The sequence below is a fragment of the Oryza brachyantha genome, chromosome 2 (assembly GCF_000231095.2).
Source record: "Oryza brachyantha chromosome 2, ObraRS2, whole genome shotgun sequence".
Lineage (NCBI taxonomy): Eukaryota > Viridiplantae > Streptophyta > Magnoliopsida > Poales > Poaceae > Oryza > Oryza brachyantha.
This window is the reverse complement of record NC_023164.2, coordinates 499,536-517,710: the sequence shown is the minus strand read 5'-3', so window position 1 is coordinate 517,710 and position 18,175 is coordinate 499,536. Positions and strand designations below refer to the sequence as shown.

The 18,175-nt window shown below is 42.6% G+C and overlaps 3 protein-coding genes across 3 annotated transcripts; all 3 read left to right on the top strand.

The window, feature by feature from the left end:
• Nucleotides 1–3,150: 3,150 nt before the first annotated feature.
• On the top strand, nt 3,151–8,890 carry LOC102706070 (transcription factor IIIA-like). Its single transcript, XM_040521303.1, has 7 exons — nt 3,151–3,266; nt 5,553–5,699; nt 5,914–6,054; nt 7,361–7,640; nt 7,761–7,996; nt 8,103–8,246; nt 8,320–8,890. Exons 2-7 carry the CDS (start codon nt 5,553–5,555, stop codon nt 8,512–8,514), a joined length of 1,143 nt encoding a protein of 380 aa, XP_040377237.1. The 5' UTR covers nt 3,151–3,266; the 3' UTR covers nt 8,515–8,890.
• Nucleotides 3,475–5,543, top strand: LOC121053622 (pentatricopeptide repeat-containing protein At2g22410, mitochondrial-like). The gene has a single exon (XM_040521302.1). It carries the CDS (start codon nt 3,581–3,583, stop codon nt 5,165–5,167), a length of 1,587 nt encoding a protein of 528 aa, XP_040377236.1. The 5' UTR covers nt 3,475–3,580; the 3' UTR covers nt 5,168–5,543.
• Nucleotides 8,891–9,803: 913 nt separating the features above from the next.
• Nucleotides 9,804–13,714, top strand: LOC102704311 (heat shock 70 kDa protein BIP1). The gene is made up of 8 exons (XM_006648166.2): nt 9,804–9,907; nt 10,657–10,924; nt 11,004–11,218; nt 11,310–11,552; nt 11,899–12,378; nt 12,477–12,631; nt 12,728–12,810; nt 12,911–13,714. Exons 1-8 carry the CDS (start codon nt 9,859–9,861, stop codon nt 13,413–13,415), a joined length of 1,998 nt encoding a protein of 665 aa, XP_006648229.1. The 5' UTR covers nt 9,804–9,858; the 3' UTR covers nt 13,416–13,714.
• The last annotated feature ends 4,461 nt before the right edge of the window (nt 13,715–18,175 follow it).

The window sequence follows — 18,175 nt, the reverse complement described above, 5'->3', positions numbered from 1 at the left end:
ATGGTGGAAGGGGAGAAAGGGGGGCTTTTATAGAGAGCTAGGCAATCAATTACCAGACAGTTCTTTCCAATTATAGCTTATTTGCCTTTTCTTAATTTTGTTACTGTTCTGCTATTTTTGAGTGTTTAATCTGTAACATATACCTGCAGATGTTATTATTAGTACCATGAACCAAATAAAGAGCAGTGAGCTCATGCAAACAAATGGAAATGAATGTTCTGTAACTAAAAATAGTAGGAGGAAAGAAATGGAGCTAATAAATTGGAAGAACTCTAACATCCACCTTGCAGTGTCCATAAATTACCTGTCACAGCAGCGAACAGTTTGGCTTCTTGACCAATAGCACATGAACAAAAAATGCAACTTCTTCATACCTACAGGCCTCATCATTCTTGTCCACTTTCAGTCTAAAGACCAATTTCTCAAATAAGTTACTAGGGGCAATATGTCAGGGAAAGGAGAAGGGTTTAACTGCAAAGGGTAAACACATTGAATTAGCTCCAGCATGGAAAGTTCATTGGCATTTGGCAGAGCATGAACTTGAAGAGGAACCAGTTCTAGGATGGAAAGAGAAGATCACAAGCATCATCTTGTTACTGCATTCCAACTGTGGGCTTAATGTCATCCTAATATTTATAGCATATGAAGGCGCAGGAGACAAGTCAAAGAACCCTTGAAAGTTTTGATAGGGAAAATTCAATTTAGGCAACCACGGCTGGTGTTATCACAAGAATGGAACAAGACTGCAGAGCTGCATCTATATCCATTTATGCTGATGATGCTATGATTTTCTTCAGGCCCACTGCCCAGGAGGCTCATGGTATTAGGGAGATTCTAACTTTGTTTGGGGCGGCGACTGGGCTGCGAGCAAATCTTACCAAGAGTGCCATCACTACAATAAGATGCTCTGAAGAATCAACATCAATGATCCAAGCTATCCTATGCTGTAAAGTGGAGACCTTTCCGATAACCTACCTTGGCCTCCCATTATCTCTGAGAAGATTAACAAAACCTTACTTGCAACCGTTGCTAGACAAATTCGCCAAGAAGATTGCAGGATGGAAACCAAAATTTCTCTCCACAGGAGATCGCTTAGCCCTCATCAAATCGGTCTTGATGGCCCTACCAATACACTGGCTCACAGTACTCGAGTTACCGCAATGGGCAATGAAAGATATCAACAGAAAATGCAGGGGTTTCCTTTGGAAGGGCCAAGAGGAGATAAATGGCGGGCACTGTTTGGTCGCATGGCAATCAGATTGCATGCCGGTGTCCAATGGTGGGCTGGGAATCAAGGACATCAACCTCCTAGGCAAAGCAATAAGGATGAAATGGCAGGCACGAAAGAATGAACATAGTGATCGACCGTGGGCACTATACTTGCCTAAGCCGAATAAAGAAATGCAAGATCTCTTCTTCTCGTCGACAAAGCACATTATAAAGGATGGTCGAGGTACTGATTTCTGGCGGGCTGATTGGCTGCCGGGAGGAAGCATTTGTCCTCCAAACAGCTAATTGCAAGTCATATCGAGAAAACTGGTAAAACGGTGGCGCAAGGGTTGCAAGGTAACCGGTGGGTGCGAGATATAAAGGGTGCCCCCTCGAACGAGGCCTTGGAAGAATTCTTTCAGATTTGGGATGATGTCCAACAGGTCCAGCTAACACCTGGCCAAGAAGACGAGATATTGTGGAAGAACTCATCAAAAGGAATTTTTACGGTGGCTGAAACGTATGGCTGTTCTTCATCACCAAGACAAAATCTCTATGTGGCAAACTAATCTAGAAGTCAAGGGCACCATGCAAAGTGAAATTCTTCATGTGGCTAGCGGATCGACAGCGTTGCCTAACAGCGGACAATCTGATTAAGCGGGGTTGGCCACATCAGCCGGCCTGTGCACTATGTGGAGTGGCAGCCGAGGATTGTGCTCATTTGTTTGTTGCCTGTGACTACACCTCAAGAATTTGGAGGCTCTTGAGGCAATGGACCGGGCTGGTTTTTCTGTTGCCAAATGAAGCCGGGGGAGAGCTGGGGGAATGGTGGACCAAGGTGAGATCCGTTTGTCGAACCAGCTACAGGAAGAATTTTGACTGCCTTATGCAGCTATGCTGTTGGATGATTTGGAAGGAGAGAAATGATCGGATTTTCAACCAAGAACAAGCAACGGCAGTGCAGTTGTTCCAGAAGATCAAAGAAGAGGTGGTCATTTGGAAAGCAGCAGAGGTGTTCAAAATAAATAGCGAGTAGTTCGCATGCCGCGATTCTGTACCCTAACCGGACTTTAGGCCGGTTTTTCTGCTCACCTCGACAGCCCTCTTGTCGATGTAATTTTAACTCTGTAACTCTCCCCCATAATCTTAATGAATTTGGTCGTCTGCAATTCAGGCGACCCAGCCTAAATTCAATTTAGATGATCATGAATTAGCATGTAAAGTACATGAAAATAGAGATAGTTACTACCTTAACAAACTAAAACCAAAAGCAAACTGAATTGAACTGTTAACAACTGTACATCAATCAAAATAATCAACCTGCATAACTAGACAAAATTTGAGTAAACTGTCATCGCTTATATATATCAGATCTGAACCTTTATGCTCCAATACCAAGGTTGTCAAATAGTGATATTCTGGAAAATAATGATGGAAATGGCGAGGTAATGGGTTCGTTCACTGCAAATTGTACCAACACAGTAAACTACCAACGCAATGTGTTCGGCGCCATAGCCACGGCCAGCGCTGGAGACTCGCGATCGGACAGAACCGAAGTCCACAGAAGAAATTTTATTTTAGGGCGGCATTTTGAGCGCACCTTGTTGCTCGCTTGCTTATCCCTAATTGGAGATTTGGAGTTGGATCCACCGATCTAGTAGACATCAACAAGGGCAGGCTCGTGGCAGCAAGCGAAAACGTACACACGGCGAGGGGGAGAGAGAGGTTTCCTTACCTCGAGCACGCCGCGGCCTCGCCGTCCTACGCATTCTCGCCGGCGGAAGAGGGTGAGAAGAGAAGAGCACGAGCGGGCCAGGCCGGGCCAGCCCACCAGTGGAAGCCTTGTGCGAAGGCCCAACCTATAATTCGTGGCCCATTCGGACTGCGGAAAAGCCCACCACCCAGCCTCTAGGGTTTCGGTGCCATTCGCGTCTCCCTCCCTCCCTCCCTCCCGCCGCCGCCATCGGCCATCGCCGCTGCTCTCCTTCGACTGGCGCGGGAGATCACAGTAATCGAAGCGAGGATCTCCAAGTCCCGAATCCGCCGAATATCTCAAGGTGATCATCCCATTCTCGCTCGCTTGCAAAGACAATTGTTGTGGCTAATCGATGCGTGCGCGAGTATTTCTCCGATCTAGTTGCCGCCGGTCGGTGAGTTCGAGTGGCCATAAGCTTGAACTAGCACTTCAAATCGATCCTACCCGTGGGGATTCTGGGATTGTGGTCAGTGTTCTTCGCGGTTATGAGCAACACGCAATTAGTTCCTGAAGCAGTGTGAGTGAGTATTTTTCTGAGTTGTAGTTTTCCTAGTAATTTTAGCTGTAATTCCAGGTGTTGCTGTTCGAGAGAGCTTGTTGCGTTGAGGAAGGGGGATGAATAGAAGTATTTGCCACCATCTTCTCAACCAGTGCAAAACCATAAGAGAGCTCCAAGGAATCCATGCCCAGGCCCTTGCCCATGGCCTCCACCCCAGCCACCAATCTGTTTCCTGTAAAATCTTTCGGTCCTATGCTGAATTTGGCTGCGCCACCGATGCGTGCAGGTTGTTCGATGAAATCCCCAACCCTGATATTGTTTCCTTCACGAGCCTCATGTCCCTTCATCTCCAGTTAGATAACCACCAGAAAGCTTTATCAGTGTTTTCACATGCCATTGCCTCTGGCCACAGACCTGACGGCTTTGCTGCTGTCGGTGCCCTCTCAGCCTCTGGTGGGTTAGGGGACCAACGTATTGGTAGGGCGGTTCATGGTCTGATTTGTCAGTGTGGACTGGATTCCGAATTGGTCGTTTGTAATGCTTTGATTGACATGTATAGTAGATGTGGGAAGTTTAAGCCTGCCCAAACCGTGTTTGATAGAATGCTTCGGAGAGACGATATCACTTGGGGTAGCATGCTGTATAGTTACATCAAGTGTGCTGGTGTGGATTCAGCTTTGCCGTTCTTTTATCAGATGCCTATCAGGAGCACAGTTTCTTGGACAGCTTTGATCACTGGTCATGTTCAAGACAAGCAGCCTATTCAAGGTCTTGAGCTATTTGGTAGGATGCTTTTGGAAGGCCACCGCCCTACTCATATTACAGTTGTAGGGGTGTTATCAGCTTGTGCTGATATTGGTGCTTTGGATCTTGGACGTGCCATTCATGGGTATGGAATAAAATCTAATGCAACTATGAATATAATTGTTATAAATGCTCTGATTGATATGTATGCAAAGAGTGGAAGCATACATATGGCATTTTCCGTATTCGAAGAAGTCCAGATGAAGGATGCATTCACATGGACAACTATGATTTCAAGTTTCACTGTCCAGGGTGATGGCAAGAAAGCTGTTGAGCTCTTTTGGGATATGCTAAGGTCTGGGACACCTCCAAATAGTGTGACATTTGTCTCAGTTTTGTCTGCATGCAGCCATGCTGGGTTAATACAAGAAGGCAGGGAATTATTTCGTGAAATGCGTGAAGTCTACCATATCGATCCCCGGCTTGAGCACTATGGATGCATGGTTGATCTTTTAGGACGGGGTGGACTTCTAGAAGAAGCAGAAGCTCTAATAGATCATATGGATGTGGAGCCTGATATTGTTATCTGGAGGTCACTTCTTAGTGCATGTCTAGCTCGAGGTAATGATAGGTTAGCTGAGATCGCTGGAAAGGAAATTATAAGGAGAGAACCTGGGGATGATGGGGTTTATGTACTTCTTTGGAACATGTATGCCTCGTCAAATAGATGGAAAGAAGCTCTAGATATGAGGAAGCAGATGTTAAGCAAAAAAATATACAAAACACCAGGTTGCAGTTGGATTGAAGTTGATGGTGTTGTTCATGAATTCTTGGTAGAGGACAAGACACATGATTCTAGAAGGGAAATTTATGGCACCTTGGAAAACATGGCTAGGCATCTAAAGATGGATCCAGTACCATTTCAATTAGTGTTAACTGATGGAGAACACATGCCCTAGAAACATTTATTGTTCATTTCTTTCCCTTTTGTTAATGGCTAGGCACCATGGCTTTGTTTTGATTCGTTTGATTAACCAATTAGCTATAGCCAGATGTAAGAGTTTTTACATAGTATTTCAATGAAAATGCAGAATTGTAGGTAGTTTTTCTAGATGTCATACTGTTTGTAAACCTGCAAAACTATGCTATATTTATATTTTGTTTGTTCACTTGGCTGAAAGAAGAGTAAGACTGTAACTCTGTAAGTCGTCCCAGATTCACTTATGGACTTGATTCTTTTCATTTTACAGTTATCTTGCTGACAGGAAAGCTACCTCTGAATGTTTTATTAGTCTTTGAAAATCTTGTTTATGTGTGTCAAATTTCTAACTATCTGGTTATTAGATGTACTCTGGAGATGAGATTGATGGAGATACAAAGGTTGAAGGAGCGACACATTACAGGGATATAAGACGCTACAAGTGTGAATTTTGCATGGTTGTTAGGTCCAAGAAATGTCTCATCCGAGCTCACATGGCTGCACATCATAAGGTATATAGTTCTGAAGACATTTTAGGATTATGGTCCATTTTATGCCTTATGTGTTTAAATGCAACATAGATTGTATTTATTAAATTTAGTTATTTGACTGTAATGTTTATTTGGTTCTCTGATTGGATATGTTTGTGTTTTTGTCGATTTCTTCTCTTGTCTATTTGAATCATTGTATGAATTTCTGATGCCCTCGCTCCAATTTTGTCTATAGGAGGAACTGGACGAATCAGAAATCTACAAGTCAAACGGAGAAAAGATTGTTCAGGAAGGTGACCACAACTGCCAAGAGTGTGGTGCTTCTTTTCAGAAGCCAGCTCATCTCAAGCAGCATATGCTAAGTCATTTAGATGAGGTTTGTATTTCTCATATGTGAATGCAATATGATTTTTTTTTTGTTTTAATGGTGCTGGTAGCTCCTAAGTGGGTCTAGTTTTTATGGAAAACATTGAAATGTAATATTCTTATTATTATATAGTGTTTCTCCATCTGTTGATCTAGTTCAGAGAAATTGTTCTTTTTATTCAATTTGCTAAAACAAGCATTTGCAGGATTTAGATTATTAACAGTGTGAAGCATTGGATCCCAAAGAACTCCAACATGCGATGAGGCATATTTGATCTTGTCTGGACTAGTAACAGGTTGGGTTGACCTCCTGTGAAGCTCCTACAGGATTGCCTCCTCACGCTCTTTCAGGAGGTTTGTCCTTGTTTGTTTACTCTTTTTTTGTATTTTTAAAATTACTATGTTATTTCATGGGATAGTCTGCAGCATCTCCTTGCTTCAACGAGTACTAATGTTGTATTGTTTGCCTTTAATGCATACACGTGTGCTGGAATGCATTTTTGATCTGTTTGCCTTGGTACTCTATGCATGATATGTTTAGTTTTTATTAGTAATGAAGAGTAGTGAAAACAAATAACTATTTAATTTTGACTGGTTGATAACTATTTAACATTTTTTGATGATGCAAATATTGTGAAATGGATCCACACAGTGAATTTGGGAGAGTATCTTCTCCTTTGTTCTAATGTTCACTTTCACTCTTTGGGCTTCTGGAACCTGGTTTTGGAGGTCTTAGGTGGAGGAAAGAGAGGATCGAAAATAAAAATATCATCTCAGAAAGCTAGGACCTTCTTTAATAGGTTCATATAGCTCGCTATGGTGCTGATATCTCCGTAATGGCGTAATCATGTACACAATTACAGTATGCTCAGTTGCAAATTATATATGATGATTTTGCTGATAAGTACCTATACAGGATTTTTTGCTAATAAATCTGTTCCATTGCATGGATATTTAGTTAATAAGTATTGAATGGGTTATGGATCCTTTGGAGAATAAGGTTAGCAATATCCCTCATTCATCCTACTATGTCTCCTGGCATCCTTTTGGGAGCTTTGAGATGAGGTGAGAGGATCCGATATCAAAATGTCACCTCAGAAAGCTAGGACCATTCTTCATTGGTTCTCAGCTCGCTATGGTGATCATAGTCTCCTTTGTCTTTTATCATGTTAATGGAAAATGCTGAATATTTAGGGATTCACTGCATTATATTCAGTTAATCAGTTTCCTTGATAATCTATAAGCATAAAAAGAAATGAGTAAGCTTACAGCCATGCTAGTTTTGACTCGTTTGATCATTCTCTTCTTGATTGTAGAGATCCTTCATGTGCCCACTTGAAGACTGCCCCTTCAGCTATAAAAGGAAAGATCACTTGAACCGTCATTTGCTTAAGCATCAAGGGAGGTTGTTTACCTGCCCTATGGATGGTTGTGGTAGGACGTTCAATATCAAGGCAAATATGCAAAGGCATGTAAAGGAAATCCACGAGGATGGAAATGCTACTAAAAGCAACCAGCAGTTTGTTTGTAAGGAGGAGGGCTGTAACAAGGTTTTCATGTATGCTTCAAAGCTGAAGAAACATGAAGAGTCACATGGTATGCCCTCAGTTATTACTCTTAATAGATCAGGAGATTCCTTGTAAATTTCATAATTACAAACTGTAATAATGCCACTGGTGTTTTCTGAATTTAAGTTTATTTGTGTTGTTCTGGCAGTGAAATTGGACTATGTGGAAGTAGTCTGCTGTGAACCAGGCTGCATGAAGATGTTCACAAATGTTGAATGTTTGAGGGCTCATAATCAGGCATGCCATCAATATATTCAGTGTGTTATCTGTGGGGAGAAATACCTGAAGAAGAACATTAAGAGGCACCTACGAGCCCATGAAGGGGCCCCATCTACGGAAAGGATAAAATGCAGCTTCGAGGGCTGTGGATGCTCCTTTTCCAATGTAAGTCTAATATCCTCTGACAGTATGTTGTTTTCCTCTTCTTTAACGGTGGCTTTAGGTGCATATGACACAGACTGTAACTTGTTCCTGTCCCCATCCATTGCAGAAATCAAATTTAACGAAACACCTCAAGGCATGCCATGATCAAATCAAGCCTTTCGCATGTCGATACACGGGGTGTGAAAAGGTGTTTCCATACAAGCATGTCAGGGACAACCATGAGAAATCCAGTGCTCATGTATACACCCAAGTGAGTCTTGCTCACCGATCTTTTAGCTCTTTCGTGCATTTGTGACAACTGACAAGGCTTTAACCTCATCCAGGCTAACTTCATGGAGATGGACGAGCAGTTGCGCTCGTGCCCAAGAGGTGGACGGAAGAAGAAATCTGTGACTGTCGAAACTTTTACACGCAAGAGGGTCACCATGGATGGCGATGCTTCATCGTTGGACAACGGCACGGAGTATCTACGCTGGTTGCTTTCTGGTGGGGATGATGATGCGAGCCACGCCCATTAGTCGCATCTTTGTTGTATCCTTTAGTGATGTTGTCAATACTTTGTCGTAAAGGGGTGTGCTAGCCCACTCACGTTGGTAGTTAGTGTAAGTAGTTGATCTGAATTCAGAAAGTGCAGCAGTTTTAGAGGAAACTATATATGTTTAGCCTAATTTAGTAGGCTTAGCGTTTGAGTCGCGCGGCTGTGTATATATTTTGATTCTGTACTGCTTTGACCACTGTAGCTGGAAGCTGGAACTTCAATTCAGTTATTCAGTAGACTCGGTGAATGCAAAGTTGATGTGATCAAGTGTTGGCTTCTTCTCGAGTCGTCGTATCATGAAGCATATAATGTTGTTTTGTCTAAATTGCTCAGTCTTGTGCAAAGATATCTTTGTCACGCGGATGTGTTTTTTTTTTTGTTGGAAGAATCTTGTTGGGTGGTCAAAAGCAGAGTTCAATTTTCTCAATTCATAATGACAAAAATTGGTCGGATGGTATCAGTCAACAGACGTCTGTTTAAACTTGCGTACTGTTCGATGGACGATGTCGACCTCAATTTTATTTAGTGAAATGAGTTTCTTTGGGTGACGATTTCTCCTTTAAAATTGCTGTAAATTGCAATTTTACTCCACCGAAGATAAATCATAACATCAGAAGTATTATTATTTTCAACTTCCTCACCGGACTATTTGTATAAATTATTTATTCCATGCTTCTGTAAATATAATTCCTCAACAAACTTACTGATTGTACCTAAACATTTGTTTTATCTTTAATCAAAACAATTAAATATGCGGAGTCCTTTTTCCGTAAGATTTCTATATTTTGTAGATTAACCGATTTTGTAATAGTTGTTTAAGAGTAGAATAAATATCGACTGCGAAGTAAATTTTCTTTTAAAGAATCAACGACATTAAAAAAAAAAACCAAAAAAGTATTAGGTGAAAAAGAAAATCAGGTCCACATGTCAGCTCTGGCGAGGCCACGAGCAGTAAACGCGAGGCGACCAGTAGCGAACGGCAAGGCCACGCCACCCAACCAATCCCGCAGCGCGGCGCCCGTGGGACGATCCCAACCGTCGGATCGACCCCCACGGACGGCCGCGAACCCCCCAGCACAGAGGCCACCGCGATTGGTCCGGGCATCCACGTGGCGCCCTCCCACTGGTCCAGCTCAGACCCATGACGTCCCGGCCAACGCGACGCGATCTCGGCCCCATTCAAGCCACCTCCCTTATAAATCGCCCCTCCCATCCCATAAACCCAAAACTCGCTTGCGATTTTCGGATCGGGAAGACGCGAACGCACGAGTTCGAAGAAGAGAGGAGAAGCTTCCAGAAGCGACGCGTCGTGGCGGCGGCGGCGATGGATCGGCTTCGCGGGTGCGCGTTCCTGCTCGGCGTCCTGCTCGCAGGTGCGTGAGCGTGCGTGCGTGCGATCCTGGGTTCTATGGTTTGGATCTGTGATTGGTCGCGCGTCTAGGTTTGTTGTTTGTGCTGGAGTGGAGCTCGATCTGAGGCGGTTGCCGGGGTTACGGATCTCCGGGTTGCCTTGTTTTTGAATGGTTTGAGAGCGGCGCTGATGGATCGTGCGTGTTTAGGTAGATGACACTGATCGGTGAAGGTGGCGACTCGGGTTGAGGAAAACGAGGGTGTAGTGTTTACTGATTCACTGGTTCGTTTGATGGTTTATCTTAGTTAGTTCTGTTATGCGGTGAACTAATGTAGTCCAGTGATTGGGTTGGAGATCGAACATGATATGCTATTATGCTGATTTGGTTGAATTGATGCCACGATCTGTCATCTGCTTTGGTACTAGTTTTACTTTCAAAACTCTGCTTAGTACGTTAGGAAAATATTTGTAGGATCTCTCAATTTGTACCAAGCTCGCAACACTTAAATCATTTAGGGGACATAATGCGCTAGGATGGCATTGATGAAATGGGTTGCCTAGATTTTCACCTTAGAAGTACATTGGTCTCAAGGGGGAGGATGAGGAAAGGTGGATCTGTGGATGAATTGAAAGTCATAATTTATGTTACTGTTTTTAAAACCACATTAATTATATGTATCTGTGTATGTGTATACAACTTGATACTATTGAGATGCAATGATGAATACATGGAACACGTAGCTTACATACTGCTGCTCTGTTTGTTTGCAGGATCCCTGTTTGCATTTTCAGTTGCAAAGGAGGAGACCAAGAAGCTCGGTACCGTGATTGGTATTGATCTTGGTACAACCTACTCGTGTGTCGGTGTGTACAAGAATGGTCATGTGGAGATTATCGCCAATGACCAGGGTAACCGTATCACACCCTCATGGGTTGCATTCACCGATAGCGAGAGGCTCATCGGTGAGGCTGCCAAGAACCAGGCAGCTGTGAACCCAGAGAGGACCATCTTTGATGTCAAACGTCTCATTGGAAGAAAGTAATACCACTTTACCCAATGCCTGCTCCTTTTACCTGTTGTTGATCACTGGTCCCTGACCTGTAAAAATATTCATCAGGTTTGCAGACAAGGAAGTTCAGAGGGACATGAAACTTGTCCCCTACCAGATTGTGAACAAGGATGGTAAGCCTTACATTCAGGTCAAGATCAGGGATGGAGAGAACAAGGTCTTCAGCCCTGAGGAGATCAGTGCTATGATCCTTGGAAAGATGAAGGATACTGCTGAGGCATACCTTGGCAAGAAGATCAATGATGCAGTCGTCACTGTTCCTGGTTAGTGATCACAAGCCATTCATCTGCTTGCTCAATCTAGTGGTGATTCTGTGGATGCCATTGCTCACTTCTTTTTTGTTCATGCTTTCAGCGTACTTCAATGATGCGCAGAGGCAGGCAACCAAGGATGCTGGTGTCATTGCTGGCCTGAATGTTGCTAGGATCATCAATGAGCCAACTGCTGCTGCTATTGCTTATGGTTTGGACAAGAAGGGTGGTGAGAAGAACATCCTTGTCTTTGACCTTGGTGGTGGGACATTTGATGTCAGTATCTTGACCATTGACAACGGTGTGTTTGAGGTGTTGGCCACCAATGGTGACACCCATCTTGGAGGTATATCACAAGTTCAATTTGCCATTATCTACTTAACTTATGCATCTATTAATCATCATTGCTGTAGTCTATTCAATGTTTTTTTTAGCAACATATCATTGTGAATAGGTATTTTTACGTGTACACATGCTGTCCCATGACGTTTCAGAAAGGCCTCTTGTTTGGTGGAAAAGTCAGCATACTATTGAATTGATACTGTACTGCCTTTGTTCCTTGCAAGGAGATTGGCAATATCTCTATTTGCTTTTAAACTAATTACTTGCCTTTTGTAGTTAGCTTGCATCCTATTATCTTTGGATAGTGCCCTGCGATTGACTCATTTGTCTGAAATGTCTCATCTCCGCAGGTGAGGACTTTGACCAGAGAATCATGGAGTACTTCATCAAGTTGATCAAGAAGAAGTACAGCAAGGACATTAGCAAGGACAACCGTGCTCTTGGAAAATTGAGGAGGGAAGCTGAGCGTGCCAAGAGGGCCCTCAGCAACCAGCACCAGGTCCGCGTTGAGATTGAGTCCCTCTTTGACGGGACTGATTTCTCCGAGCCACTGACCCGTGCCAGGTTCGAGGAGCTGAACAATGATCTGTTCCGCAAGACCATGGGACCTGTGAAGAAGGCTATGGAGGATGCTGGCCTTGAGAAGAGCCAGATTCACGAGATTGTTCTTGTTGGTGGTAGCACCAGGATTCCCAAGGTCCAGCAGCTCCTCAGGGACTACTTCGATGGCAAGGAGCCCAACAAGGGTGTCAACCCTGATGAGGCTGTTGCCTACGGTGCTGCGGTGCAGGGAAGCATTCTCAGCGGCGAGGGTGGTGACGAAACCAAAGGTTCGACCTTGATCACATACATTCTCCTTTGAGTTTGTAACAACAGTGATCATCTGTCTTACATATGCCTGTCTTTGTGATTTGATCTTGGTACGCAGATATCCTTCTCCTGGATGTGGCTCCTCTTACCCTCGGTATCGAGACTGTTGGTGGAGTCATGACCAAGTTGATCCCGAGGAACACCGTCATCCCCACCAAGAAGTCCCAGGTGTTCACCACCTACCAGGACCAGCAGACCACCGTCTCCATCCAGGTAAGAAACACAAGCAACCTTCTCCTGACATTACTTCCCCATCTGGAAATGTCAGCTCAGACCACCTAACGTCTCTGAATCTCGTCTCGTGTGTAGGTCTTTGAGGGTGAGCGCAGCATGACCAAGGACTGCCGTCTTCTCGGCAAGTTCGATCTTTCTGGCATCCCGCCAGCTCCAAGGTTTGTTCTTCATGTCCAAAAAAGAGATGTTGCGCACGCACATTTGTTGAGAAATGTATCCAGTGGTCTGACATCTGTTGGTTTTGATGAAAACTTGCAGGGGCACCCCCCAGATTGAGGTGACGTTCGAGGTTGACGCGAACGGTATCCTGAACGTGAAGGCGGAGGACAAGGGCACCGGCAAGTCGGAGAAGATCACGATCACGAACGAGAAGGGGCGGCTGAGCCAGGAGGAGATCGACCGGATGGTGCGCGAGGCGGAGGAGTTCGCAGAGGAGGACAAGAAGGTGAAGGAGCGGATCGACGCCCGCAACCAGCTGGAGACGTACGTGTACAACATGAAGAACACCATCGGCGACAAGGACAAGCTCGCCGACAAGCTGGAGAGCGAGGAGAAGGAGAAGGTGGAGGAGGCCCTCAAGGAGGCCCTCGAATGGCTGGACGACAACCAGACCGCCGAGAAGGAGGAATACGAGGAGAAGCTCAAGGAGGTCGAGGCCGTCTGCAACCCCATCATCTCCGCCGTCTACCAGAGGTCCGGTGGCGCCCCCGGTGGTGGCGCCGACGGCGAGGGCGGCGTCGACGACGAGCATGACGAGCTGTAGATGATGATGGTTTGATGACAATTGATTGATTCAAAGGGGACAAGCCAATTTTTGTAAGAGACGGCGGTTACTTGTAGGGGGTGACTTGCTACTACTACTACTACCACCTTTTGGGTTGGGTTGGGGTGATGAGGGGTGTCTTTTCATTCGCAGACACCATAGACTAATTCTCCCTCTTTGCTCTCTCTTATTAGTTTGTTACTCTGGTCGAGTGTAGAACAGCCCTTTCCTTTCCTACTTCCTTCTGATTTCCATGTGATGTGAAGAAGAAGAAACAAAAGTACATTTTATTACTCTCCTGCGGCCTGCTACTGTTAGTTCAAATGGTGTCCTGTTCATATAGCCAGCCAGTATTGGCAACCATTACTGTTTGATGATCGAAGATGCTTCCGAGAAAGAACCGCATTAACTTTTTACTTGAGAAAAGTCTCTTATTTGAGACATTAACAAAGGCAAACATTCGAAATCTGGAAATTGGTCTGAATATGGTATTTCCCTCGATCTGTAACTGGAAGGCGCGGATTTGAAATTCTCAACTCTGAACTGAAGACATGTTTAAGTGTTGGGTGACATGAAAGCCAGATCGTGTATGTATTTATTTCTTGGCTTTCGACACGAGTGTTGCTGCATCTGTGGTGCACGTGTATATTTCTTGTTAATATGAATTATAACTTGTTTTAGTTGGGCCTTGCAAATTGCAATCAATCAAACATTGGCACGAAAGCATGCATGCTCTTGAGGTAAAGGCAAGTACTATCTAAGCATCGAGGCTTAGCACGGACTGAAATTTTGATATTTTGGTTTTTTTAAAATTTATTTTATAAATAGACCTTTAGAAAAACTTATTACATGAATAAATCTTTTTGACCACACAAACGTCATCGTTGAACAGACGGCGTCAATATCGTTAGTAGCATCATCAAAGTCATTATGTTGTGCTCATGTGGCTGGAGGACGACGCCAATGATATTGCACCGTCCTATTCATAGAAAACGTCAATGATGTTGGCGTAGTAAAAAAATATCCATTCATACAATAAGTTGATAGCAGTACTAACGGATGCGAAAGAGGGGACGGCTGGAAGCCCCGTGTAATCGGCTAGGCCCAATATAAACAGCCCAAGATGTATTGCTAGCGATCCAATACCCCATGGGGTCTTATTGTTCATGGGCCGATGTATTGGGCCTCCTAGAAGATTCTAATGGGCCTGTAGCTGAAGGAATGTCCTACTAACTCTGTTTCATAATTTAATAACGTAAGATGTTTGACATTTTTTGTTGTAACATTTGATCATTCGTCTTATTTAAAAATTTAGTACAAATATAAAAAATAATAAGTCGTGCTTAAAGTTTTTTTGCTAATAAAGTAAGCCACAAGCAAAATAAATGATATTTTCAAAAATTTTTGAATAAGACAAAGGGTTAAACATTGCAAGCAAAAAAAGTCAAACATTTTACATTGTAAAACGGGGGGAGTAATATTTTTTGGTAATGGGCCGAATTTGATGGCCCAGTATGGATGGCCGAGATTGCTTTAAAAATTGGAGGCCGAATTCAGTTTAATCACATCTACTATATTTGTTCAGGTTTTCTTTCTTTCTTTGTTCATTTTTTCTTTACAAACAGGAATACAGTAAATACATACAGTGCTATCGCTATGCAAAGCATGAGGATCAAGATTCTTGTTTCTGTTCATCTTTTGGTTGCTCTCATGTAGTCTTCCTCCAATACAGTGAACTGGAAGTAGATGAAACAAAGGCAGTGACGGAGTAATCAATAAAGAACTGGATATGATCAGAGTGACATGACACCCAGATCACGCAGTACATATATATAAACCAGATAAATTCTTTTATTTTATTCTATTTCTGTCATATCAATATAATTGTTGGGAGTTGCAATCAAGGACTACGGTTGACGTCTTTTGGGATCATATTAGGCACCAGGGCCTGAAAAGGAAAAGGTTAATTTGCAGTGCTGCAAGATTGATTGGCTTTCTTGATTGATTGAGATTATTGGTCATGTGCCACTACCCAATCCGGCCCCAATTTTTTCTACGTCATATTATCTTGAATTCTTGATCATCAAGAACCCTTCTTCTCTTAGAGCAAAGTATCTGGATGAGCTGGGCAACCAAATTGAGCTAGTGTGTTCTGATTTGAGTTAAGTTTGTCTGAATATATCTCACAATTTTTCCTTGAGAAAAGGATTAACTACCAACAGATATTGTATTCTGGTCGATGAGAAGTTGATGACATGATGGAGGATTAGCGTCAGCTTAGTAATTTCCACACGCAAATGCAATGCAATGCCTGCCGCTGTCAGTGTCAGCTATCTTCAGTGACACCGATGGTGCTACTAGCTGCCTAGCTGGTGATGGACAGCATGCTGGTCACTTGTTGTCCACTCTCCATCAAACGAGGAATCGGCTCAACCATGGATTGGCCCTGATCACCTAGCATCTATCCAGGCACTCCGCCATGATCGCACAGCTCACATAAAGCTAATTTAGTGGATTATTTTCGTGAATTATCTACCTGATTATAGGGATAAATTGAATGCTTTTAAGAAACAAAATCAATGGATATGTTAAAACAAGCCTTCTAATCAATATATACAAGATAAATAGGCTTATGAGAACAACTTTTTTTAAGCTTTGGTTAAATAATCCATAATTAAAAAAGAACGGGTTCTTAGCCATAGCTGATAGCTACTCAAAACCAAGGATAATTTTAACATTACAACAGTAAATTTCTAAAAAAAACTAAATATTTTCTTTGACTGTGTATAAAATGTCTCATGCAGTCATGGAGAAAGTTATCTGAATCTAGATAATTTTGACGGCGCTGCCTGCCTGCAGGCCTTGCCGTGCTGGCAGTAAAGTCTTGGAGATAATTATGCTGCAAATTACATGGAAATTAATCTGGAAGTTTATCACGATTGTCTTGTTGCTAAGTTACGAAATTGCTTTGCAAAGATTTGGTGTCAGGTCCCCATAGCTTATAAGTACTACACGAAGCCACTTGCAATCTTGCATGCTCACACTACTCACTCACAGCCACGGCCGTCTCATTTTAACCGCAAATAACTTATACATGAATATATTATGATGAGCGAAAGTTGCATGGTTATATTTATGTTGATACATACTTCAACAATATAACATCATGTGTCTATAATTTCTCTAAAAAAGTTTAAACAAATTAAAATGCGTCAATTATCAAAACCAGACGAAGTACTAGTGTATTAATACGATCATGTTATTTTTTAGTCTTTAAGGTAATACCAAGAGTTATCATATTTTTAATATAAAATTTAGTACATCTATTTACTATATATTTTAAGGGTATATACAACAAAGAGGACAATAGTCAACTATATACATCAACGTTAGATTAATCATTCTACGTGTCATCATTAACTCAAGATAAACTTAGACGTCGTCTCTTCATTCATCTATTGCTCAAGCATGTCCTCTCAAGCTGCATGCAATCTTTTTTAGATAAAAACTTCCTATATTAATTGCATATAACAAACACAGGACATAAAAGATGATGTATTAAATATTGTACAAACAACCAAATACACAAACTATGGTATAACTTTTTGTTTAGCTATCTGCGTATATCAAATAGACAACGGTTGTTTACACACTGTAGTATGTAGATGTCCTAATGTGCTAAAATTTATACATTCTTGAATATCGTAAAATTTATGTACGGTCATAGAGCACAGCTGTAAGTAGAAGTTCTTTTTTCCAAAGCCGAGTCTAGATAATTGCATTAGAACAAACGAACAGATCCAAAATGCAGATAAGGCGATAAGCTACTGGCTCTGTTCTCCCATGGACCATCACCTAGTTAAGAATAAGAATAATTTAATTTAATTGGCATGGCCACAAGAAACAGCAGATGTCAACATCGATCCCTCGCAGCTGTGTCGTCTTTGTCACTGACGATGAAGCTGAAGGAGATCCAAATGAGCAACCAGGATGAACAGTAGAAGGTGGAGGCTGCTATCGTCTGAAAGAAAGACCAGCTAGAGAGATATGCAGCAATGGGTCGACGAGTCGATCCATCCATCTTCTGACTGCTCACTCATTTTTGTCCATGAAAAATATATCATTCTGCTGATCAACTGTAGGACCGTTTCTGATTGATCTTCAAGAGTTCAGAATTCAGAATAATTTGCTCATTGCACCCCTGAAATTTGACTGAGATGTGGGATATACCAGGAGCAGGTGGCCTTTTACTGAGCTGTTTCTGTTGCAGTAGAACTGAACCGAAGAGAAATACACCTTGCACTGAAACTCCCTGAATGAATGCCCCAACCAAAAAAATGCAATGAACAAGTTGTAGGGTTAGGACCGATGCTGACAAGATCAAACGTGGTATTGGTGCATAAATATCTGTCTGAATGCAGCATGATTAAGTTAGGTAGGCAGTACTACTGTACTGTCGACGCAATTCTTTTGGAGCATGCATGGTCCTCCTTTCCTTCAGTTGCATTCAGCCCCAAACCATTTTTGGGGTAGACATCCAACTTGTTGGCTCACCCACGTGAACCTATTGGTGAGCATTCATGCTGCAATTACAGAGTCAATTTTCTCTGTAAATCCTTAATTAATAATACAGTAATTGTCTTCTTCTCTTCTCTTGTTTCTTATACTAGCTTGCATGATGTTGTAACTGCAAACCTGTGTTCAATCTACTGTTCTTATTTCATCAGAGGAGACACATACACACACACACATGTAAATGC

Coding starts and splice junctions, on each gene's coding strand:
- LOC121053622 (XM_040521302.1), top strand. CDS start 3,581: ATGAATAGAAGTATTTGCCACCATCTTCTCAACCAGTGCAAAACCATA.
- LOC102706070 (XM_040521303.1), top strand. CDS start 5,553: ATGTACTCTGGAGATGAGATTGATGGAGATACAAAGGTTGAAGGAGCG. Junction 5,700..5,913: donor ACATGGCTGCACATCATAAG/GTATATAGTTCT, acceptor TTTTGTCTATAG/GAGGAACTGGACGAATCAGA. Junction 7,641..7,760: donor GAAACATGAAGAGTCACATG/GTATGCCCTCAG, acceptor TTGTTCTGGCAG/TGAAATTGGACTATGTGGAA.
- LOC102704311 (XM_006648166.2), top strand. CDS start 9,859: ATGGATCGGCTTCGCGGGTGCGCGTTCCTGCTCGGCGTCCTGCTCGCA. Junction 9,908..10,656: donor GCTCGGCGTCCTGCTCGCAG/GTGCGTGAGCGT, acceptor GTTTGTTTGCAG/GATCCCTGTTTGCATTTTCA. Junction 10,925..11,003: donor AAACGTCTCATTGGAAGAAA/GTAATACCACTT, acceptor AATATTCATCAG/GTTTGCAGACAAGGAAGTTC.